This window comes from Oxyura jamaicensis, chromosome 13 (genome assembly GCF_011077185.1).
Source record: "Oxyura jamaicensis isolate SHBP4307 breed ruddy duck chromosome 13, BPBGC_Ojam_1.0, whole genome shotgun sequence".
Classification (NCBI taxonomy): Eukaryota; Metazoa; Chordata; class Aves; order Anseriformes; family Anatidae; genus Oxyura; species Oxyura jamaicensis.
This window is the reverse complement of record NC_048905.1, coordinates 3,970,407-3,996,278: the sequence shown is the minus strand read 5'-3', so window position 1 is coordinate 3,996,278 and position 25,872 is coordinate 3,970,407. Positions and strand designations below refer to the sequence as shown.

The following is a 25,872-nucleotide window of genomic DNA, read 5'->3' as shown; positions in this document are numbered from 1 at the left end:
AAAAGTATGTGTTATCATATCTAGCTGTACATTCATTCCAGCTGTATACCATGCTTTGATGCTGTGAATTTGACCATCTCCATTGATCATTTCTGACTGGTGCATAACTGGATAAATTTACTGCAATTGATGCCATGATTTCCTCAGGGATTTAAAACCTCGAGTGCCAAACTGAAAGTTATTTGAAAAGCCTAACCAGCAAGAACATCATCCTTGGTTATTTCTTTCATCGATGTTCTGTTAGGGTACGTAATAACCTAGAAATCTTAATACCAGAGCAAATATCACAAATTAAGTAATTCCCAGCATACTGCACAGAATCCCTAAACTTAAGCTCCATAAGCTCAAACATAAATGTAATATAGATTCTCCAAACTTTTGCATTTTCACATTTAAAGCTAAGAAATACATAGATAAAGTACCTGGGCATGAGATGGTGGGAGTCCTCTTCTTATATAAACACCAAAAAGAGCATCCTTCCCTAAGGATATGTTGAACTTCAGGAACTGTGGCTGGTTGATATGGATCTGAGACCGCCAAAAGACTCCAGGGGGCACTTCCTGGGTGACCTTGCGGCCAACTTCTGTTTCTCCACTATCTATGCTGCTATTCCTAGTTACCCATGGTCCTATAAAATGAAAAACAAACAAGTGAGATAACTGCTCTTAATACAGGCATTTTTAGTAGTGCCATTCAAGGTGAATATCTGTACCAATGATGCCATTTATAATAAAACTGTGACTTTCTTATTCTGATGCAATCTGTTTGCTGTTTCGAACAGTATGTAAGAATTTGTCCCGTATATATAAATAAAGGTAGCTTTGACCCTTTTTCTGTGGAGCACCTGCAATCTTCTAATCCCTCCAAGCTTTGAATTCCATGACTACTCTTTACTGACCAAATACATGAACAGTTGAGTCAATCAAGCACATACAAATTTTCTTGTGCTCTTTTCAGCTGAACCTTCTATGCAACACACATACACACACACACATATATATAAATATCAAAAAGGTGAACTGAAGTTATAATTTCAGTCTGAATGAACTGATTGCAAATATTCATTACTACTGCTTTATATAGTAAAGTAGTCCATTAAGCCCTGGGTCATAGACAAGAGAGTTTATTGAAGAAATGAAATGCACAGAAAAGGATTTAGAGGACAGTGTCTGTACTCTATCATGCACCTTCTCACTCTTTTAAGAAAGTTAGTACATCTCAAGTTGCTGCTTTTAGGTCCTCTCTGCCTGAAGCAGAGAGACTGTCTACAGGCCTCCCTCTTCCCACACAGGTTTGCTGGGTTGGTTAAAATCTATCATTTGATGGTTCTTCAGAATGCATTATAGAAGTCAAGACACGAGGCCCTTCTGGCTGAGCACTCTAGCTTCTAGCCCATGAAATAGCCTTTAAAACATGGTGCAAATCTCTTCTGTTTGGCAGCTGAACAGGATGGTTCTGAGGCTACACATAATTTACATATGGAGTATTTTCAAGCTACAGTATGCAGCAAAGTTTGATTATGTCTTTTGATTATGTTCAGAAAAACATAGAAATTTCTGTTACCACCACAGAAGTCTGAAGCTATCATGCCAATCTCACGGTGTGTATGTTAACACACACTGGATGGTACTGATACCTATAATACAACTTGACAGTATTTGTTAAAAGCTCAACCGTTTCCTTAATATTTTTTTATGGTGTAATGCTATTTTCAATCAGTGGTGAGTTACTGCTGAAATGTTTTCCAGCACTGTATGAATGTAACAGGATGGCTCAGAATGACATATTATTCCAGCAGGTAAATACACAATAACTTTTCTGTCTTGACTATCTTTAATTGAGAGAGCTGCAATAGCATGGTTTCAATTTTAGATTCCAAATTATCTGCGTTAGCAGCACTTATACTTGTACATAATGAAACAGATATTATGTTGGCAGTGTCCTGAAATGGTAAAAGAATGCTCTGAATACCAACTGCTGTACAGGTTTTGGTAAGTTAGAACTGCAGACACATCAACCAGAGCCAAACACGTAACGTTTCATGAAAACTACATGATTTTATTTTAATTGATTCCTGCAACGGAGGATATTTCAAAGTCCCTATCTCTGTGAAGTCAGGCACCATCACACTAGAATTTAAATTACTCCAAACCTAGGTGGGTAGGAAAACAGATGCAGAACACACGAAAGCAGCTCTTGAAGGCTGCACTGGGATCACTTACGGAACTGGAAGTCAAACTAAAATTTGAAGCTCCTTCTTCTCCTTTCAGTGCATCACACTACTGCACATCATGATTCCAAGTCAAAGCAATATTTTTTTCCCATGCTCTTGAAATGTGTTCTGTAAATTATTCCTTTGGAAGCAGACTGTACATACTTAAATGAACATCAACTGTATATAATCTGTGAACAGACTCCTTGACTCATTCTAAAGAATTTTGTTCTTCAGGAGCAATAAATTCACAGTGAAACATTCAAAGAAAAAGCTATTTCCAGGAAGTATTACAGTAGGCATTACTATTATGATAAAAGCTGTATAAGGAATAAAGGTGAGAAGATCAGTACACTGGTGCCTCTTCCAGTACCCTCTGTCCACTCACCAATTAATTATCTGAATTATATATTTTTCAATGGGGTTGAATGACGTCATGCATACATCTGATTTACAGAGTTTTGACTCAAGCCTTTTTTTTTTTTTTTTTTTTTTTCTATTCTACACTAAATAGAGATTAATACTGCATATTGCTTCAGCCATTCAACCTCACTTTTATCCATGTGCAAAAAGTTCTCCAAGCATGCACCATAGTCTCTGCTGGAGTTTATGGCTTCACTGGCTGTTAAAGCAGCCCCAAAACACCACCATTAACTTTTGCTAACAATATTGCTTTGAAGTCAACTAAATATATATTCCCTAGAGTTACTTGGCAAATAAATTGAATTCCTACCGCTACTAAGAGACAGATCTTCAATGGAGGCTCAAGTTTTAGTACTTCTGGATGAACACAGCCTTAGCCTCCTTTGTTCTTCCAAAATTCTGTTTTGTACAGCTGAGAAAGGTGTCTGTAGGAATATGCAACCCTCAAATACATCAACTCAGCTAAAAACAGAATATTCCAACCATCAAGAGAACCAGCATTACAGTCCTACTACTTCAGTGTGCACCTCACAGGTAAACAACCTACCAAATATCAAACTTTCCCTTAAAACCATTAGGGGAACCATTTTTGTATTTTCTCATTGAAGTTATGAAGTTACTATCTTAAAATTTGGTGAAAACAGCAGATAAGGCACATGAATTTATGTAATCAACCTAAAAACATGATTGAGGTTACTATTGCTGAAATAACCCAGTTCAATTTGGAATTATTTTAGCAAGCATCTCCCCATAGATGTACTTTTCTTCCTCTAGTACATAAATGACCTATTTTCCAGTTCCCCAAACCACTCCTTCTAGAATATGGCTCAGGAAACTCTGCTTAGGAAAGGAATTGCGACAGCTAGAGAAGTTCAATGCAGTAGAGGATTTTAAGAGTGTGTTAGATGAGCATCAAGTCATAGATGTGTGATAAAGACATACTTAACATAAATGACCCCTTATCTTTAAGTCTTTATTTTTTCTAGTATGGCATATCTCTGCCCTGCACCCATGCCATGTGTATGAAAAGCTTGGCTGCTGCCTTGTCTCTGGCATGTGAAAGGGTCCCTTATTTTTAGTTGCAAGAATGTAACACATCTTGTTTCTATGGCTCTAGGTTATAATGCTGAATAACATGACTTAGAAATGCTTTAAGTCCTGCTAAAATAGGAGTTTTATATTTTCAACTAACTTTTTGTAAAGGTTTAAGTCCAGGAAGCAAGCAGAGCTCTAAAACTATGCATTATTGAATTATATTCTCATAACTTCATGCTGAATTACTCTCCCATTATGACGAAACACAGAACCTGGAAGAGCATCTTGGTACTGCTCCTTGCTTTGTCACAGCCTGAGCCACTCATGATCTCGATGTTCTCTGGTGACTATTGTAAAACTGAAATATTAATAATGATTTATTAAAAACTCTCACCTTGAAGAGTAGTGCACAGCAGCCACATAAAAAAATACTACAGGAAGGGTCTTGACACTGATCTCTTCAATGTTCCTTCCTCCACAAGTTGGAAATACAGAAATGAAATGCAAAGTACACATGAAAACTCAATCAGTTCTCAGACAATAGGCTTAAATTTACTTTCACTTAAAAAGCAGAACACCTAGCTTTATATTTCCAATAGCTTTTTTTTTTTTTTTTTTTTTTCCCCCCCACTAACAGCTTCACTTATAAACTTTGTCTCTAGAGACTCCTAAAGTAAACTTCTTTTATAGCTTCCTTCCGTCTTCACCTCTTAATGCAGAAAATGCATCTTTCCACCTGATTCACTCCCTCCAGCTATTTTTGGAACCTTTTCCATTTTGATGGACCGCTGCAGATCACATTCAAAGAACATAAACTGCAGTTAAGTGAAGTTACAGATGTGACAAACTGACAAATCTGGGAAGAAAGACTAATCCAAAGAACTCATACTACGGTGAGCAAATAAAACACAAAACCATTACTTCTGCTGTGGGTGGCTGTCTTCGAGTTTTGTTTGTTTATCTCATCCCTATGGATATTTGATTCCTCCCCATGATTTCCTCTCTATAAACATCTGCAAAAGAGAGTTTTAAAAGCATACTTCTTCTTTTTACCCAGGGGAGCCATTTCAATCTCTCAGTCAAACATATATTTATCAACTAAATAACACTTACTCATTTAAACTGCTGTGTTATTTACCCAGTTGAATTACTATTTTGGCATATACATTTGAAAAGACTGTTTCAGCACTCGAGTGTATTTGCCTTTGAAGCTATCAAGCAGGCAATACATGACAACAGCAAGGCAAACTCCCCCACTTGTCAGCTGGCCTCATCTTGGAGCTGGAGGTCGGCTTCAAGGTGGCAGCTGGTACAACATGCCCACTCAGCCTTTCATGTCAGTAACATCAAGCAGTGACGGCTATGCAGGCAGAACTGTATCTACACTGAAACCAGATACACTTGGTATTAGAGACTCCTCTCCCATACCGTAGTCAAAATTAGAAAATAAAAATTAAACCTGGCTACCACCAGCGTTACACTACAGACATCCCACTGAAACAGCAATTAACTTCAGCACTTTGACTATGCACCGAGCAGTGCTGACTGTGAAGTGTCTTGATACCTTGCTGGAAAAATATCTACCTGAATAGCCATCCCAATGGACCCATAATGAACTACCAAGATCAGCTGCACAGCCACAAATTAAATACGAGGAATAAATATCACAATTATTGGTTAAAGAGCATTCTCCTTCACTTCTTTTCCTGTACCTATTTCTTATAAATCTCTGCTGCAGACATGACTTTCCTTATCTTTTGATCTAATGTAATGGTCTGTTGTTAGATAGTTATGAATTTTTACAATTGACTCAGAATTCCAAAGAAATTTACGATATAGCTGTGTAAAGAAAGCCATTCAATATAAAACAAATACAATCCACTGACTTTTTGAAACAAAACAAAATAAAATAATAAAAAAACCCACCACCACCACCAACCAAAGCATAATAATTACTGTGGTTTTCAATGACTCATTTTTTTTTCTTTGGGTCAATTTGCTATTCATTCATATAATCAGGCATTTCTTGTTGTTTCAGAAAGGAAAATAATTAAAAATAAATAATTTTTTAAAAAGTAGAAAATGTCTTTTCTGTATGCATTTCTCCAGTGGAAAATTCAGTGTTATGCACTATTATCTCAGTTATCAATCCCTCTGTGGACTTCAAAATATCTACTACTAATACCTAAGTGCCGGAGTAGCAAAGTGAAACATAGGTGCTTTTTTGAAATGTGTAAAGTAGATTGACTGCTGATGCAAAACAAATTCCCAGAGCTATAATAAAGTAAAAAGCCCAGAAATGAGGGTCTGGAGAAGCTGCTATGACACATCTTGAACTTCAGTTACGGTGAAGATGCTGAGGTAATAACGAGCTCTATTTAGTGAAGTGAGAAGAAAGGAAGTTTCTGAATTTGTATGAGCTTTCAGAGGTCCAGCAAAACAGCTTCTGAAACAAAATCCATGACTCAGGTTTGTCGGCCAATATTCCATATTTCTATTGTGGTGAAAATAAAGAAATTCTGCGAAGGGACCATCAGCTTAAGACCACTGCTCTGGCTCAGCTGCAGTCAAAGAGTCAGTCAAATCTGACCCTGCAAGTGGAATTAAAATATGTATTTCTTTATGATCTGGACACACCTAAAAATGTAGGCACATTTTCACATTCCTGTGGGTATAGGTTCACACGATTTGCTGTTTTCAGAACCAAAAGTGAATTAGAATTGAAATGAAATTGAGATCTGTTAGTTCACAGCATTTAACAAAGAACAAATACATACCAGCATGAATTTCTGCATCACCATAACAATCATCTCTGATGGTTTATGCAGTTCACTAAGTAGCTCTGAACACAGCGATTCATACTATCGCTATCAACACAACCACAGTAAGTTAAAATACCTCCTCCTCTGTTCTAATGAACTTAGTCAAATACTTGGCTCCTGCTAAGACAGCCCTGGAGGACCCCGGTGTATTGTCAGAAGGCCACAGCTGCCACCCTTCATAGGGTCCATATTTCTATTTCTGCTTGCTAACATGTTAATTAAGAGCTACATTACATTAGCCGCATAACTACTTAATAAGATTAATCCACCTGGAAAATGATGGCATGTCTTGATTAAATTGAGTGAACATAACGGAAGTGACATTTAAAATACATTGATTGTCATTACATTTTGATCATCTGTTTCAAGGCGTCTGAAAGGAAATTGTAGAAACCAAAAGAGTTGTGTTGCTTACATTACTAATGAGGTTTGAGGACTTTTTTTTTTTTTTTTAATATTTTTATCAACACACCACTGACGTCCCTCCATTTGGTACTGCGTCCTTACACCACCTGATGAGAATGACTTGGTTTCCAGGTTTCAGCATCAGTGTTCCTGGCATTCAAGACAGGGCCTAATCTATCTGCACCTGAACCCCAGCTCATCAATATGTAAGAGTGGCAACTATTCCTATTTAATGTATTTCTTATTCCTTTAATGCTGCCTGTCTGCTGCTTTGATAATAAAGTGTCTGAACCATTAGAAAAACATTGCTGTGTGCAAACTGAAGTGTGACTAGAAACTGCAGCAACAGGAAGAGGGAAAGGCACCTCTCCCTCAACATAATTTGGACAGAGCTGAAGACAATCGTTACAGCTTCACAATGACGACAAGAGTTCAGCTTTCCATATCTATTCAAAGCAAATTTCTGCCACATTAGTAGAATTCCATATTTCCCCTCCCTAAATTGAATGGATTTTAGGCATTCATCTCAAGGAAGTAATTTTACACCAACCCACAGCAAATAGTGTAAAATTTAACTGCAAATTTAAATTTCTTCATTTTATTATTGCCATTACATATGCTGAATTAGATAACTGGAAACTAGTATTTTTCATTAACTGTAATTGTATTTTTGAAATCCACATGCTGTGATAGACTTAGTAAAGATCTCATAAGCTGAGCACAAACCTGGATCAAGCTGGCTGGTCCAAAGAGACACATGCACTGGATTATGTTATCAGAATACGGACTCAAATCTACCTTTTCCAATTAATCAGTGTATTTACAGTAACCAGAATGATCTTTCAGATCCACAATCCTTGCCCATAATTGTCTTTTGTGGCTTTTCAAAAGCTAGTTTCTAGGATCAAAGACCACAGTATTTACTGTGCTTTTCAGCTTTGTGGAACCTTCATTTAGTGAATCATTAAGTTTAAAAACAGCAAATCAATTTATTTATTTATTTATTTATTTATTAAGTAGCAGAAAATCTGCTGAATTTGTGAAAACATCAAGGAAAATATGTCAAACAAAAAAGAAAAATCTCTACACTGAAGTATTCTTTACTCAGGTTTCCAGCTGGAGCTAGTTTGGATATTTTCACGTGAACAGCACTTTATCTTAGGTGTCCTCTGAAATGATTAAAGTTGATTTTATAGTATATTCTGTCAATTAGAAAGGAAACTGCACATAGCTAGTCACATATTTTATGGAAATACGGGTCTAGCCTACTACATAACTTTAAATTTAGAATGCAGTCTTGGCATACACTAACATAAATTAGGCATCTAAAAACGCCATAAGGTCATCTAGTTCACTTGTTTGTGAACAAACAATTATTCCCAAACATGCTATTATTCTTTTTCCTCATCTAGATTTATTACACCAAAATTCTAATACTATCCTTAAGTAACTGTAACAGACCACTGGGCTTCAATCTTGGATATTATTATTTTTTTAACATCATTATTTATCTCGTCACTAGCAATTCAACGGCAGTGCCAACTTTTGTTTTTATAATGCACTATGAAAGAATCCTACCTTGCCACTTTTATTAAGAAATGAAATTTTATTTATTTTTGTCAATTAAATAAATCTCTAGTTCAGCACAACTTTGAGAGGCTAAAGGCAAAAAAAGGTAACGTGCTTTGTTTACAGTCAGAGCATGGTAGACTTCACTTGCAGTTTTACAGCAGAACTGAGGATTTTTCTGCCCATTGCACTTGCCCGTTCCTTTCAGACATCCCCAGTATCAGCAAGATGTAGCATGGAATTACAAAAAACCTGCAATTGTGTTAATAGTGATTCCTATTTTATTCAGATAGGAAAACACAGTAATATTGTAGTATTTTATATTTAAAATACTAATAAAGTATTAGTATTAGTAAACTTAGTATTAGTATTAGTATTAGTAAACTTAATAAAGTAGTATTTTACATTTTCCTTGTGTTGCATTCTTATTATTTCTTACCAGAATTCAGTCTTTTAATAAGGAACAAGCAGATCAAATTGAAATATGTCTTTTTTTTTTTTTTTTTTTCTTCTTCTTCCAAATTGCTCTACTTTAAAATGCCTTACTTGCTGAGTAGGCACAGCTTGTGTTTAAGTGGCCGTTTTCAGTCTAGGGGTTAAAGGTTTCTTTGGGAGACCCATGTTTTGAAAAGAATGGCTTCATCCTGAGCTGTGTCAATTATAGAAAGGTCACTCTCCACAGCCAGAGCCCTGAAAATGGTTGTTGTGTTAAAAGCTGTCAGAGGCTTTCCTAAAAACTGCTGGGATAGCAATATTAACTTGAATGTAATAAAAGCAATGGTGAGGTAGGGAAAAAAAAAAAAAAAAAAAAAAAAGCAGCTGCAATGAGAATTTCTGTTTTAGACATTCCTTGTGTTCATCCAAGCCTGTCATTCATATTATTCCATTGTGGAAGATTATTTGCCTAAATATTGCTCTCCTTCTCCAAAATTATCAACTTTTCAGCAATCCTCTACAAAATGTCAGAAGAACACTTTTCCAACACACTCTGATGAAACTTAACTGTGGCAATTTAAGACATAACCAGCGGTTCTGTCTCCTTGTCTCCTCTACAGGAGGTTACCGCTCCCCAAACAGGCAGCACTGCAACCTCTTCTCATGTGCAAAGCTAATTAGAGCAGGGTTGGGATACACTGCCAGAATTTGCACTGAAGTGCCCCAGGCAGATGAGCACATTCCAATTCAACAGTTCTGCTGCCCTATATTTGCACAGAGATGGCAACAAAAAGCTGCAGGGGAGGGAATTTGGAAATGTGCTAAACACTGCAGTTGTCTGCTAAGTGACCATAATTGAAGTCCTGAACACTTCAGGTTCCTGCCTAAAACCATAGGGTCTCTCACCTGTGCACAGTCTGGAAGAGGTTCAGCAGTAGTATAAATGTCATGCCTTGTAACAGTGCTGTTCGTCCACTGTGACCTACGGTCAGTCAGATGGAAGCCAAGCCAACAAGCCACTGCCTGAAAATCACGTGTTTTGCCATGACTAGGATGGTGAATTTCAACAAAAGAAGGAAGCTGAAATTAGGCCCTCCACAGAAAACATAAAGATGCAGAGGTGCAGCAGCATTATTTATTGAAAATGAAAGCAAATCTATAATACATAAAAGGACCAGGTACACCAAAGAACTGAACTTGCCTTTCCTCCCAACACTACCTTAACTGAAATTCTTCCAATGCACCCGATGCAACTATCCTGTTTCACCACTTGTTCAGCAACTTCACACCTGCTTCAGCAACCAGCAAACAAAACACAGGTCCTGAAAGCAAGACGATGCTCAGCTCTAAACAAAACTCTTCTGCTGACCAATACCAAGCGCTCTTCTCTCCTGCTTCAGCCACCCCATCCCACCCGCACAGCACACCAAGGCCTGTGAGGGGCTTTGTGTAACAGAAAGGTTATGTTCTGTCTTCTTACTGCTGCTATTCCAGTAGTAGCCAGGGGAACCCTTATTGCTATGTAGCAAAGCAAAGACCTCAACCCCATTGTTAAAAAGCATTCAATTTAAATTATTAAAATATTTTTCACGAAAACAAAATTTCTTGGTTTTTAATATATATATTTTAGTTTAAGGAAGTACTTGCTTCCAGATTTTTCCTCATTCTTCTGATTGCCCTGTCTCTTAATTCTCTACTAGCACATAGTTTTCATTCAGGAAAAAAAGAAAAAAAAAGGAGAAAAGAAGAAGAAAAAAGTTTCCTACTTTGCTCATACTAAAATCACGGGGCAGGTTATTTACAGTGGGTCAAGTTCTGCTGTCCTTGATGTCCTTTCTTTACAATTACAGCTGAGAAAAGAAAAAAAAAAGGAAACCAAAAGAGGGATTTTGTCCTGGTTGTAGGTTCTCGACCTCTCCCAGGCAGTACTCGGTGCTTCTCCCACCAAGTCACGCTTTTTTTCTTCCTTGGAGATCTGCACCTGGCAACAGGACATATCGCACCCAGTAAAATGTACCTGGATTTTTGACTGAGCCCTTCTCCATTAGCATCGCAGGGAGCAGCACTGCATTGGCAGAGGAGGCTCTCGGACTCACAGGATTTTATGCGCTCGTGCCCGGAGGGACAGAGCAAGAACAGCTGTGTCGGGCAGCAAACTGCCAGAAGCTCTAAGAACAGCCTTAAAAAGATTTCGCACGCACCTCGGTGGGAGAGCACGTCCTAAAAACCGCCCGGAGGACGAAGCTGGGAGCCCGGAGCGGGAGGGCTGCCGCCGCCAGCTCACCTCTGCCTCCAGATGGCATCGTCGCTGCATCCTCCGCGCCCGGCAGGCCCGGCCTCATGCCGTTGTTGAAGGTGTGCCCGTCGGCGGGCTGGAGCTGCCAGTTGAGCCCGAGCAGGTGCATGGCTGCCGGAGACACAAAGGAGGGAGCGGTGAGGGCACGGACAGGGGCTGGGGGGACGCTGCGGCGGGTTTCGGGTGAGCTGCGTTAGGAAACCGCCGTAAAGCCCTGAGGGATGCTAATGCACCAAAAAAAGATGGTAAAAAGCACAAAAGCAAACCCCGATGACTCGCAGAAAGCTGTTCTGCTCCCCACCCCTCTACCCCAGTTACCAGGTCTTCCAAATCACTGAAACCCAGGAGGAAAGCTGCGCGCAATCCCAGGCACCAAGGCAGAGGTGAGCATTTTGTTCAGACTTGGGCAGCGCGTCCCACCTCTCCGATCCGCAAGCTTGCGATACGCTCCTTGAAACAAAGCAGGCCTGCAAATACTAACCCATGCTTAAATAATGTGTGATAAGTTATATATTGATTGTAAAATAAGCCTCAGCCCTGCGTATACTAATGGCATGCAATTATTTCGTGTTTATTACAACATATTTAAACCAACAGATTCAACAGCTTTGGTCTTGTATTTGCAGATTACGCTTCCCTGACAAATCCAGGTCTCTGCAAGTCCTTTGCCATCTCGATTTGCTCGAATCCAGGGCATGAAACTCCAAGCTGGGGGCTTCCCTTGGGCTGCATGGCGCTGCAGCCTCCCACTGCCCAGTAGCAGACCCCGCGTACGACCACGGAGCCGCTCGAGATCACCGAGTGGGAGAGAGGCCTCGGCACCGCCTTGGCGAGGGCATGAGTTATAGTCACGGTGGCAGGGACTAATTGAATAAGTCCTGTGCATAATGCATGAGACTTGACAGGTCTGAATCACTCAGCTGGCGGATTTATGTGCATCTTCACTTTGTATAAACAAGCTACCTGAATACATCTCCATACTTTCATCGTATTATCGCTGCGGCATCCTCCCAACAGAGAGGAGTGGGGAAGGAAGGCCTGGAGAGACCACAGTGCTGGTTTTATTCACTTTATGGCCACCACCAGCACTTGTCCCTTTTACACAGCCTGCCCCTACCACAGGACATGGCATTTTCAGGGATACAGTGGTGTTAGAGGGGACACACTGTCAGTTTTGTTACCAACAACGTAATTATGGGGACCCTTAAAACTCTTCACCTCTACAGTGTCAGATGCGCAGATCAGCAGGAATTTTGCATCTTGTTACAAGCAATTGAGGAACAGCTGGTGTGGGCACAAACGGATTGTCAGTGGCAATGGCCAACTGATCAGACATTCAGCATCAGGGACAGGTTAAAAAAAAAACATTACTGCAGGAATTGCAATTCACAATGCTCGAGACATCATGCATTTAAGTTTACATACATACTCTTAAAAATGAAGAAAACAAAAAGAAAGTGCCCCTACCACACAACCCATCCACCCCAACAGGAGAACCCCCCTCAACACAATCTACGTTGAGTTCAATCTCCACATTTTTGGCAGAAGCAGCTGAGAAGCAAGACAGCTTTCCTAACGTCACCTGCCCTTACAGACCAAGGAGCTATCCAAGAACAGTAACTACAATGAGGAGACAACGTGTGTGAAAAGGGCAGTTGCCAGATTAAGCATTCATGCTGAATTTGCAGTATTTTTTCTGTTAGGAGAAAAAATGGAAAACAAAGCACCTGACTTTCAAAAAACCAAAACCAACCAACCAACCAAAAGTATGAACCAGAAAAGAATGTTTAGCTGAGTAACTACTCCAAATTTACTTCTAGGGAACGTTTCAGAACTCCTGGAAAACAGACAAAAAATTAAGTGGGATGAAATCTTTTACTCAATTACAACTTTTTTGCTTTGCCAAAACAAATATTTTAAAGGGTTTCCAGTCTAATCTCAAGCAATTAATTGTCCTTTCAGCATGGCAAAGCTCAAACAACAGGCAGGTCCCATGCTTCTGCGGGCTCTGCCTGTCGAGAGAGCGACAGCACTGGTGCAGCGGAGGCGAGGAAAGCGGCATCCTCGTGCTGCGGCAGCTCCCCACGGCTCAGGCCAGCTGGGCGACTCTCTTAAGCAACGGGAATTTCAGAGCCCCCCGAAGAAAACAAGTCATAGAGAAAGAGACTTTTGCGTTTAATACTCTGAGCGTGTCTCTTCAGAGTTGCAATTATTTTTTATTGCAAGTGTAACCATAAACATGGGCCATTTGCAGAGATGAAGTTCTGTTGCTTCAGGTACAAACCATTCCTTACAACACGGAGATAAGGAAAACATAACCAACAGTCTGTCCAAGAGAATTATAGTTGCTAACTTATAATTACCAGGTAAATTTATACAAGGAATTAAGGAAGATCTTATTAACATGGCATTAAGACAAACTTTGATCCACCTGCTTCCAAGTATGCCATGATCTCATTAGGAACTCCGCTGCTCTGTGTTTTAATCATAGACACACGTTAGCCAGGCACAATCACAGCTCCTTCCTCACGGGGCAGGGACTTGCACGGCTGCTGCAGTTCCTGCAGCCCCCAAGAAGCACTGAGGACCCGGCACACAGCTCACCTACCCATCACTGGAGCCACGGGCTTCCCCTAAAACAGGAGCACGGAAAGCACACCCCAGGGGCTGGTTCATACCCCATACAGCCAGCCCCGACAGCAGCCAAGCAGCTACAACAAGGAGCTACCTACTCTCTCCTCCTGCCGAATGGCGTGAGATGGTGAATTTCTATGATTAACCTTCTGTTCTGTTAGTCAAACAAAACCGCCTCCAGCAGAGGAGCAAGTGGAAGCCCATTTAATTAGAAAGACTGGGATCCACTCAGAAGCCGAGTGCATGTGTATCAGAAGGAAAAACTGGGCTTGTGAATTTTGCTTCCATTTCCTATTGTGGTTTTGTATGTTTGCTTGCTGTTTCAGACTACAGCTAAGTAATCTGTGATGCTGCGACTTGGCCCTCGTCCCCAGCTCCACTCCTGGTCAGGCCCTGACCCACCTTCTGCTACGCACGCTCACCAGCCCGGTGTGTCGGGGCACTCGGCTGCGTCCACGTGCTGAGACACCGCGAGGTCTGGCGGGCTGACGGTCGGTGCGGCCTCCTTAATGCCCAGCAGATCATCACGATGAGCACCAAGTCTCCCAAACAGCCCACTTAAACCTACTTCAGGAGCCCCACGTTTGGCTTACAGATTAACTCTTCAGGAACAAGCACATCCCTCCAAATTTAAAACACGAGTGCCACTTTATGTTATGCATTACCATACATTTGTAAAATCTATTTCAAAGAGCACTCATGTATGTTTAGTGGTATTTATCTCTAGCTGTTTGTTTTTCCCCTCAATGTTTAAGCACATGTTCCAATTTCTTACTTTGAATACCTGATTTTTAACCGTGGAGTTCGTCCCAATTTATCTGGTTCGTTTAACACTAACACAAGTAACTCAGGAGATTGAATTGTGCATTTATATTTTTCAACAATGAGACGATAGCAACATGTGAAATTAAACCATTGAGATTTAAGGTAAAAAAAACAAAAAGAAAAAAAAAATCAACCTCACCCCAGCAACACAGGCACCTACAGTGAAAGCACCTAAAACTGGAAGCTAACCCTGAATGCCCATCGAGAACAAAAGCAGAGAACTACTTTATCACTAGAGGTGGTGGAGCTGTCAAGCACCAATCTAAGACTTACATAAGATAGAGGTTACCAGAATGAATCACACATTATTTTAAGAAATCCCAAAAGGTACACAAATCCACAGAAAAATGTCAAAATTTGCATGAAAAACTTTCTTGAAATGTTCTCTAGGACTCAGCAGTGGCTCAAATGCATCTTTTGTTCAATCTTCTCTTTCTGGCCACACACCAATACTCACTGCAGCCAGAGGTCAGCCTAATTGGCATTCTCCAAGCTCAGAAAGCTCTCTGTGCTCCCTCCATGCTCTCCTGACTATCCCAGACCACGTGTTGTTGAAATGAGAGACCGGGTGTCTGCCAGTAGGCAGGACACAATCAGGTTCTGCACTTGGACCTTCTGGTGGGACTCCTGGAAAGGAGAGATACAGAGATCATTGCTCACCGTGCTTCCGTTCCACCTGCATCTTCCCAGATGAGGACTGGGAGACAGGCACCACGGCCTTTGTTGGGAAATTCAGTATTCCCTCGGGGACTCCACAAGTTGGGACGATTACAGAAGTGACCAGGAAGCAGAGTGTTTCCATGTAGTAACTTTCCAGCTTGCCATGCTTACTGAACAGCCCTCAAGCACCTCACCCTGAACTACTGCCTTCCAGAACAAACCCATCGACCCATACGGCACTGCATCAGCACGCGTCCCCAGGCACGACACTTTGTTACCTGCAGCCTCTTCTCACGTGAAGAAGAAATTGGTCTACATCATGACCAGCGTTAGGAAACGAGCACTGAAAGCACATTTGCTTTATGCAGGTTATTCTATCAGAGGGGAGTACACTAGAAGCTTCTTTTCTCACCAGTTAGGAGATGAACAATGAGGTAACTCGTTATTCCAGTATACTTAATTAGTCTTGAGCGACATCAGTGTGATTTCCAAATCAGGCCTAATGAATCACAGACACGATGAAACAAAAGGTTCCTAATCATTCTTAGCAGCATGTAATTTTATAGTGTGTATGTTTAAAGAACTATCTGCACATCCGTTTTTTATTATATTACAGTGCATTAAAACACTCTACAGACTACATGGAATAAAAAATGGCTGTGCAGATAGCTTTCTGTACACACATTCTGGGGCACTAAAGCCATATATGGGCCATGTAATTGCACAAAGTGAAACACACTTAGCATTACACTTCCTGGCACTTACAGATGGGTTACCCAGATAACTTGACAAGAACAAATGTATTCCAAAAAAATTAATAAAATAATTAAATGTTACTGCATGCATGAGTATCTTGAGGAGTGATTACCCTATAGGCTTACTCATCAACAAATGCAAAAAATATCAGGCTACAGGTTCCACGAGCTGCCAAGAGAGCACAACTCCATCCTCCTCTATCCAAGGTGATCTTACAAACACCATCTCAGTAAACCCTGAAAATTTGGTGCCTCACTCTGTGACACAAGCAGAAGGCATCAGAGCCAGCCTGTTACTTCTGCTTCTGCGCTCTTTGCAAGGATGGTGCTTGCTGTGTCCGAGGGGAAGGCGCAGTGCCTCCCTCCGTGCTGAAGCGCCAGGCACGCTCGCTCTGCTCACCAGGGAGACGCGGCAGGTACGGCGCCTTTCTGCAATCACAATGGAGAGAAAAGTTGACTCCAACAATCCTACACATAAGAAAGTAATCCTCAGGCATAATTTCACCCTCAGCATGTAAACCCTCTTAGACAATAAATTGTTTAGGACGGGGTTTTTGCTTCATGAAGCATTTCTAGCTCCAGGAGCATTTTATAAAAATACCGTAAAGGAGCTATGAATGGGTGCATTGTTAGAATCAGCAGCACAACGGCTGCTGGGATTTATTAATTGCTTTCTTTTGAATAAATCTTATTGAAGATGAAAAAGGAAATGGAAGAAGGGCTGTAAGATGCTTGTCACTGTGTTCACAAGGAAGAAATAGGGGGACCCAAAAAACACATTTTTTTTTTTTTTTTTAAATTTGGCCACACACCCCCTCCAAGCTAACTCATTTCTTCCCTCATGTACGTCAGTAAATTGAAAGGAATGAATTTTCAAAGCGCAGCATGAAAGATATGCCCACAAATCCCATTAGTGGTAATGTGATTTGTCCGCTTATCTGCCATGCAGTGCTTTGAAAGTTCACTCCTCTATGTCCAACTTCAGCCCTTCTGCTTCCAAACACTTGAAAAGCTTACACGCGCTTGTGATTGCTTTTGGGGGCGGTGGCGAGGAACAGGAGAGGACGAGGACCTGGCTCCCAGCTCCAAGGGTGGCAAGAGGCAAGCAGAGCTCCAGACTGCAGGACAGCACTTGTACCTTGGCTGCTTCTTAGCTGCCCGCTCACCGCTCTGACTGGGACTGAGAAAGAATTTCCTACATACTGACTTTTCTCTTTTCAGGCCTCTTTACTGAACTGTTTTGATTTCGTGCCACTTTCCAAGAGAACTTTTTTTGTCACAAGAAGGATAGCAGCATTGCATGCTACCTTCAGAATCTGGAATCTCACAGCAAAGACCTTAAAAGAGAAGCAGGGTACAGTGCACTACTCATTTATTCTCGTGACAGGCCTTAGATTGTAGAGAGCATAGAAAACTGGCACAAGATTAATCAGTTCCGAAGACCGTATAAAATGAACTTGCTTCTTATGGCAATTTTAAGAGCCAAGGCTGCAATCTTTTCGGTCTTGCATCTGAACTAGATGCTTGTAACTAATAAGAGAAGTGTTTATTTTTATTTACCTAATATAGCGTCTTTCAGCCTGGAAGGTCCCAGATCACGTTACAAAATATCCGCTTCACCAGCATTGCCAAAACACTGCCACTGTTAAAAAGGGCTTAAAATAACAGGAAGGGGTGCTCGTGACAAAAACACAATGGAAACCCTCATTTTTCAGAGCAATTGTGAGCATTTAATGTTAATACAAAGCAAATTGAATCAAATTCTACTTTCACACCTAAAAGCCCCAGCTATCATGAATACGGTACTCAGCTCATCTCTATTCTTCTTCCAAGAGAAGGAAGAACCTGGCTGAAACTCGAAACTGCCGTTCCAAGGAACACAGACAGACCTACCTATACTCTCTCAAATCACTGATGCATGCACGTACAAGAATTATAATATACATCTTGAATACCTGCTTTACCTTTAATACTAACTGTAACTCCAAGGCATATCATGTCAAACATTTATTAGACTGCTTTAATCTTTCAAAACTGCAACCACCCTAATCTCTACAAACATGTTGAACAAGGCTCTCATAATCAAACTTGTCCAAAGCACTCAGACCTTGACTCAACCTCTGATTGTTATCCATATTGATAAGAAAATTGTATTGAAGTTTATTATTCTTTTGCATGCATTAAATGAAATTGAAACATAATTATGAGCAGCCAGATTTCCGTCCTCAGTACAAATACCACATCCCATCACAGACCATATTCTTCCCTCAATAGAAATAATACAGAACAGACTGTTTACATGACTGTAAATCATGGCATGAATGATAAAACTTAAGGTTTTAGTCTCTACACAAAATAATTCTTGGATTTAAAAGTTTATTGCAAAGAAGAAAAAAATCAGAAGACAGAAAGCAAACATGATTTCTTCCCCTAAAGCTTCTCACTCATTTTCAACATTATAAACTGTTTACACTTCTTTCATGATACGCTTCAAAAGGAATATATTAACATTGCCCAACTTGTATCTTGATATTAAGATAAAGGTTATAGATTATATTTAGCATCTAGGCAGAATTAGGCTTTATATGTGCCTTGCAAAGCTGACATTATTAATGTATTTTGCATTACAAGTCCTACTGATTCAGAATAGAATCATGTATGAAAATTAAATATACAGTATTTATTTATTATATGTCTTATACAACCAGCTGGGCTTTAACTACTATTCCTACTACACTTTTTTTTTTTTTAATCTAGAAACTTTTTTTTTTTAAATTGAATTTTAGGTAGAGCAGCCTCTGGACTCTTCTCACAGGGGCACCCCCCCGGCCCCCCACATCCGCTACCACAACCTCGCCATGGAAGCCCCAAACCATTTTTGCGAAAGCTTGTTTTCCATTCCCCTTACGTGATTTCCATTAACCGTTTCCCATAATGGGTTTACTATAACTGAGATTACATTATATTTTTATTCTTACACCTGTCTTGTTATTGGCAGATTTCCACACGTGAGGCTCGCTTACTTCTCCTTCACAGCACCCAGCAACGCAGGACTGGCCACCTGCCCGCCCGCATCCGTGCCTGCTCAGCTGCAGTCTAGAAGTCTAGAGCAGGCAAGAAAATGCAAGCTGCAAGTGAGGACATGACTGCAGAGAGATCACACTAATATGGAAGTACATTAAAAAACAACAAAGAAATCAATGACAAATCAATGACAAATTTATATGGTGCTGGGATTTTAGTTTTAGATCACTTTGAACTGCAGCAATATACATTTTACAATCACCGTGTGGGTGAGTGTTAATACAGGATTAGCTCCTGCATCACTGAAACATCCCATTTCACAATTTCAGGGTCCAATACAGCACCAAGGAGAAGCTTCTGTACCATTTCAGTCCAGAGAAACAAACACGAGACTGCAACAGTCTGCATCAGCCCATGTCAAGCACCGTGCATAATGGCAGATAATTAAATGTAATTTGGCCACCTAAGTTCTGATTCCTCTAGGGAACACCCTAATATAAGTCTATATACTTAATTACATATTAGTGATTTTTATTACTTTTATCTTTTACACGTGAAATTGACTTTTATGAGTTTTTAAAAGACCAGCTCAATTTGATCCTCTTCTTGATATAACAAAATCCACAGAAGAGACGATAAAAATCTGTTACAGATGGAGCTGCTGTCCACAACAGCAAAATGGAGCCAGCTTATTGTGCAGAGCATCCAATACATGATCATCTTAATGAAGCTTTGCGCCTTGCATACAAAGCGGCGAAGAAGCCAATTCCACAGCCCGAGGTCAGCAATGCAGAAGGCTCATCGCCAGTCAGTTTAGAGCTGTTTAAAATCAAGGCCCATTGTAATCAAGGTCAAAACTGGCACTGACTTCAGGGGAGGGAGCTTTACTTCAAAACTCTTGTGTTTAAGTATCTCAGACTGCAAATATCGTAACCATGGCTGAAAAAATGGCGTTTTCTACAGGCAACAGCAACGCAGCCCATAAAAAACTTTACCCTCCAAAGTCAACAGTTTAAAGTGCACGGTGAATCGGACATGAGAGGTAAGGCGTTAGCAAATGCACCGCTGTACACAATTAATTAATGAATCAGAGAATAAAATATGAGCTAGATTAAACACCCACAAAGACATCTGACCCCAATGATAAACTCAATTACATATACTTTATAAGGCATAACTGAATTATGTTAAATGAGTAATAAAATAAATTTTAATCTAAGTGACAATATTACTTAACAGTACCAATTAAGTAACCAGGGCTTATCCTTCAAAACCAAGATCACTTATGATGCAAAGGGAAACGCGCAGTATGTAGTAGCTAGGACTGCCCGTAGCAATTAGCAGCTAGCACGCAAGTTCTACTTTTCTTTTCGTCTGTAACCCCGGGATGGCCAGCAGCCAAACCAGGATTACCTATCTTTTTTCCTTGACTGAAGGAACAGTAAATTATATATTAAAACAAGCAAGCAAACAAACAAAAAACCCCCACCACCCTATCTTCAAAATTCATCTAGCACTTCAACCATTTTCACTGTTAAATTTATTTTCCTTTTATTTTTCAGAATTTCCTTCATCTCAGAAGCAGGTATCAAAGCTGCTCCTCAATGACTTAGAAGAAACATGACAAGAAACTCCGCCGTGTCACTGTACCTGACAAGTTTCTGCAGCCTATTTACTTTCTTTCACAATATTTCTAATATTTAAGTACCCAGAAAGTGCTATGGCAGAGGTTTTTTTCCTATTACTTTCAATTTGAGGAAGATGCATTTGATTTTATGGTCTAATAGAGAAGATCTGCTTCTGTCTACTGCAAGTGGCTATCCATACTAATTAGTGAGAAATCAAATACACATGACCTTTATTTTGTAAGGATATGAACAGAAATTAAAATCAAGACAGTACCAAACTTGTCTACAAATCTCTACAAATCTCACCTTCTAGAACAGCTTTAAAGAAATCTGTGGTAACACAGAGTTATTTCACCAATTTTCAATTTAAGTGTGATTTTGACATTTTAATGACTGCATTCTTTTAAAAATAAACAATGGTATTATACGAGTGTCATGTAAATGCAACTCAGGGTTGTCATCGGTTCATAAAATTATTTCAGAAAAACTGTTGACATCCTATGTTTTTTGCAGCATTTACATAAACTGCAGCTCTCAATCCCTTCTTGAAAAGTAAGTATTTTAGCATTTGCATTCAAGTCCTCAGAGGTAAATTTTCCATTCATACACAGGGATTAACAGATTTCCATCCCTCCACTGCATTACAGAATTTTATGCAAAAGCAGCTCGCCTTTGTAGAGGACCACAGGCCTCTGGGATGAAACAGTCTCTGGAGTACCGCATTGTTAGCGCTCAGGTTACAGAAAGCACCATGAAAAAACGGCTTTCACGCTGCGCTTTCTGAAACGCGGTATTACCCAGAGCAGTAAGTAATGAAGCCGAAATGATCAGATATTGTTGGGAACAATACCGCCGGCTGCACCGTGCCGGTGAGGTCTGGGAAGGAACACATTATGTTCTGCTGCATATTTCTGAGCCAGACCTACGAGGTTCTTTGAACCTTTACTAAACCAATTTTGTATTTGAAATATTTTCAGAACTTATCTCCCCCGTTCTAGCACGTCAGACACAACACACTTGCTCGCTCCCGTCGGGAACAATGGGAGGGACTGAAAGAGCAGCGGCTAGGCACTCTCATTGAAAAAAACAGAGGATGCTGCAATAATTGTCCTGAGAGGCTAGAAAGGAAACAAGACTCTATGCTGTCAGCTTAGCTCAGCGTGAACTCTCATTTTTCACATGGAGCTAATTAAAACCCAAAATTAGTTAAATATGGAAATGACACTTGCAAGCACTTTAGCTGAATTCTGGCAAAATCCCTCTAGAGTGCTGCGACACTACCTGCTGCTTCAAAACTCCCCAGCTGAATTTCACAGTTAAAAGGCTGAGCAAAGGGAAAGTTATTACAGAGATTTCCAATTCAAAATGTGTCTGTAAAATTCCAAATTAAATTTCATGGTAGCCCTTTCAGTAACTAGGGACGTACTGTGCAGTCCAACGATACGGTGCTCAAGTAACGTCCCTGCATGCGTTCTCTGATTATCTCACCTTTAGGCACTGTGCTGGTTGTGCCAGAACCGTGGAGCTCACAAGGACACCGGCCCTCCAATGCCACAGAGATAAGGCATGTACTGCTACGCTGGAAGTTATTTGGAAAGCATGGACACGCAGCGCATAAAGGAATTGCTTTCACAGTTTAACAGCAGCAATCTCAGAAAACCAGAACCCAACAACCAAAATATTTTATGCCTCACGATTTTAATTTAAATTTGTGAGTGCTAAACAGATATGCAGAGAAGGGTCTATAGTGCACTAAATTACCCTGCATATATATATCAATGCTTTACAGGCAAGGTAATAATAAAAAACATTTCTGCATATTTAAATGGGCATAAAGAACCAAGGGACTGGATATGCATAAAAGGTACGATGACTGACATTAGCTTTTTGACTAAAGCACCATGTGAATTCCATTTGAGTGCACGTGACTTGCCTAGCATGCATAAAAGCAAGGGTATTTGCCCAAGGGCAAATATGATTTCTGAATGCAATTTAACAAAACCCGCCCACGGAGCAGATCATTTTGGATCCATACCAAGGCATTCGGGATAGCCAATCACTTTGAAAACAACTGGAGCATTTTGATTTTATTGTTTTTCCTACATTCCATCCCTTTACCCTTGAGGCAATCCCCTCCCACTGGCCTGCAGCCACTGTTGCACCAACAAATTTCTGTCTCGGAAAGCCAGCAAAAGATGCCACGTAGAATGAAAGCCACTGTTACTCCCAAGTCTCCTGGCAGGGGGTATCGCTGCACCCAGCCTGCCAAAACCTTTTCCCTGGCAGCTAGCTGTATAATCTACGTATCACACCCAGGCTTTGCTAGTCCAGGGCCTTGAAACCATCTCAGCTTACCCAGCTGGAGGGGATCTGCTGCAGCTGCACCATCAGACCCTCTTATTTTATTGAATTTTGAATATGCCGTTTCAAAGCAATTCAAATGAATTCACCCAAGGCTTCAGAACAGTAAAACTACCGATACCATCTGCAGCAGGCTTCCTAAATTTGAAGCATTTAAAAACAGGTGACAGAATAGGAGCTTTCAATGTAAGGACTGACGCTTCTGAAAAGCCTGCTAAACAAACTTGGTTATGCCCCATTCTGGCGAGGAGGTAACTGCATGGCTGCCAGCCCAGTTCTCACCGGCAATAATGGGAAGTTCCATTCTAAATTATTTTTTAACCATGTATATTTTTCCAAGTTAAAAGGAAGCATTTATTTGATCACCGAGTTTCCTCTATTTTAGAGCACCTACGGGAGCGAAGATAAAGAGCAGAATATGATGAATGTGAGCTGTTACCAGGCAGATGAATTAAGAAATCCAGAAACCAATACCTAGCAGGTTGAGGCCTCCTTCAACTCGGTGAAATTCCCATGAGGTCATTAAAACACAGGTTGCCCCAAACGAGAACATCTAAAGGCATGACTGCTCGTAACACCCTTCCCCTTCAAGTGGTATTTTAAATAATACCCATTTCTTAATCATATTCGATATCCTTAACATCCCAGCAGGTATCAAAATATATGTATACAGAACACCATTTTAGTCCTACAGGGACGCAAGGATTACAGTAAGACTGCAAGAATACAGTAAAGAGCTATTGTGTCGTGACCCTGGTTTAGAATTCTGCTTCTACAAACCAGCAGAACCATAAATAGCCAGAAAGGACGGAATACAAACAAATCAAATCAAAACAAAAAACTTGGTGCCCAGGGACACACAACACATGTAGCTGCACTGCCAGCATAATCCTGACCTGCCAGCTAGGAAACCACTTATGTTTCCCCATTCATAACGCCATAGAATTCCTTATCCAGCAAGCGGAGGCAGAAGGTGAAATTCCCCACACCCACAGCCCCGTTAGGATAGCCTGACTGACAGGTACAAGCTTACAAGCTCCTGGGACATACACCTGGCCGGCTGTCAGACCAAGAGCCGCAGCTCCTGCCAGAGGAAGCCGAGCGTGGCAGCCAAGTCCCTCACAGCAGCCGTGTCGGGGTGGCTGTGCTCCCAGACAGGTGCCTCGCACCGCTCCGAGCCGAGTCTGAGCGCTGGACAAAGGTTTCTGTTGTTTGGGTGCCCGTGTCTGCATACACAACTCTGCCCGGGGTAATGATACGGCAGGTAACTAGCAGCTACTTCTCATCTCGGGGTTTAACAGCGCCCATATTAGTTGCAAGAGTGACTAGTGTATTTGGGGATTGCTGTTCTTAACAAGAGAAATTATTTTCATCATTTCTTCCCCCCTCGTCCCACCTGAACACACCTATGGGAAAATACAGCGCGGTGAGGGGAGGTAGAGGCTGCAAGGAGGAAGCTGGGTAAGGGAATCGCCAGACACAGCCAGACAGCTTACTCTATCTGTTCAGCAAGCACAAAGTCAATGACTTATGCCTTTTAAAAAATCCCTAAAGAACTCACTAGAAAGAAAAACATATATTCCAATCAAATCGTGAATGTACAGAAGTGCCATACTTCAGATCTGCGATGAACATTCACTCCCCAAAGTGCTTTATGCTATCTATATTCAGCATGTGACACAAACGTGGCTCAGCACCCCTGGGACAAAACCCAAGGCATGCTTACAAAGGAGACATCCATGCAGACAACTGCTTTTGTCACTAACACTTCTGGGAAAGAATTTACTCAAGAAAAAATGAGGAGTGACTTAAAGGTGAGAAATTAAGACTAAGGATGTTCATCTTCAGGCACTTAATGGTATGTAATCATTCTTCTAGTTCTTTTCCCTCCTCTTCCACTCAGAGAAAAAATTCAATAAAGTTTAAAAACTTGCATCAAAGGAAAAAAAAAAAAAAAAAAAAAAAAAAAGGAGCTGCCTGCAGCCTCCCTTTGCAGAGGGAGAAGAGAGGAAGGAGCAAAGGGGACTGACAGAAATACATTATTATTTCCATAACCAATAGCCCTTCTTCACTACAAGTGGTGTTAGCCTGGGAATTGTGTGCACCAAGCAGTCCTGCCAGAGCCATCTTTGTCCTTGCAGGAACTATTTCAGTGTTCACACAGCACATGCAGCAAAGCAATGTCATCCCGGTGACACAAAGAAGCCTTCACATGCAGAAAGCAAAGGAGCAGAGATTGTTCCCAAAGCCAGGGCCCATAAAAGGCTACAGATTCCCAGAGGCTGCTGAGCCAGGTACCCCCGAGAGCTCACAACCTCATTCTTGGAGCCACGGGCAAGAACCAGACTCCTAAGATCATCCAGCCACAGTCTGAACTGCTACCTCATACTGAATTTCTTTGTAAATCGAGCCCAAAATCAGCCCAGAAGGGGCAGAAAGTCACTTTCCGGTCCTCAGTGGGAGCTGCACAGTTCATGCCCTGTTAAGTGATTCTGGCCTTCTAGATAGTCTAGGCCATTACACAAATTCTTTGAGTTGTAAAACTTGAGTCAAGGTCATTTGCAAATGCAAACCTTGAGTTCAATTATGTCTTACCAGTGGATGACACAATTACAAGTATAAAAAAAATACTCTTTATAACTCAACAGTCTTTTCCCCTTGGTTATCAATTTTTAAATACAGGGCAAGAAAAAAGTATGCTTTTGAGAAAATTCTGAGCACATAAATGTTTCAGATCAATTCTACCACACAGACCAAAAAACGTTTAATAGTGCAATTTGATGTAATT

General features: G+C 40.7%; 1 protein-coding gene across 12 annotated transcripts in view; it reads right to left on the bottom strand.

Moving 5' to 3' along the window:
* The window catches only part of TENM2 (teneurin transmembrane protein 2), an 823,338-nt gene that overhangs the window by 112,508 nt on the left and 684,958 nt on the right, over positions 1-25,872 (bottom strand). For all 12 annotated transcript variants that reach the window (XM_035338985.1, XM_035338975.1, XM_035338974.1 and 9 more), the window contains 2 exons: positions 11,186-11,308; positions 423-628 (listed from right to left, as the gene is read on the bottom strand). In XM_035338985.1, coding sequence (XP_035194876.1) covers positions 423-628; positions 11,186-11,308 — 329 coding nt within the window. The remainder of the gene's footprint in view (positions 1-422; positions 629-11,185; positions 11,309-25,872) is intronic.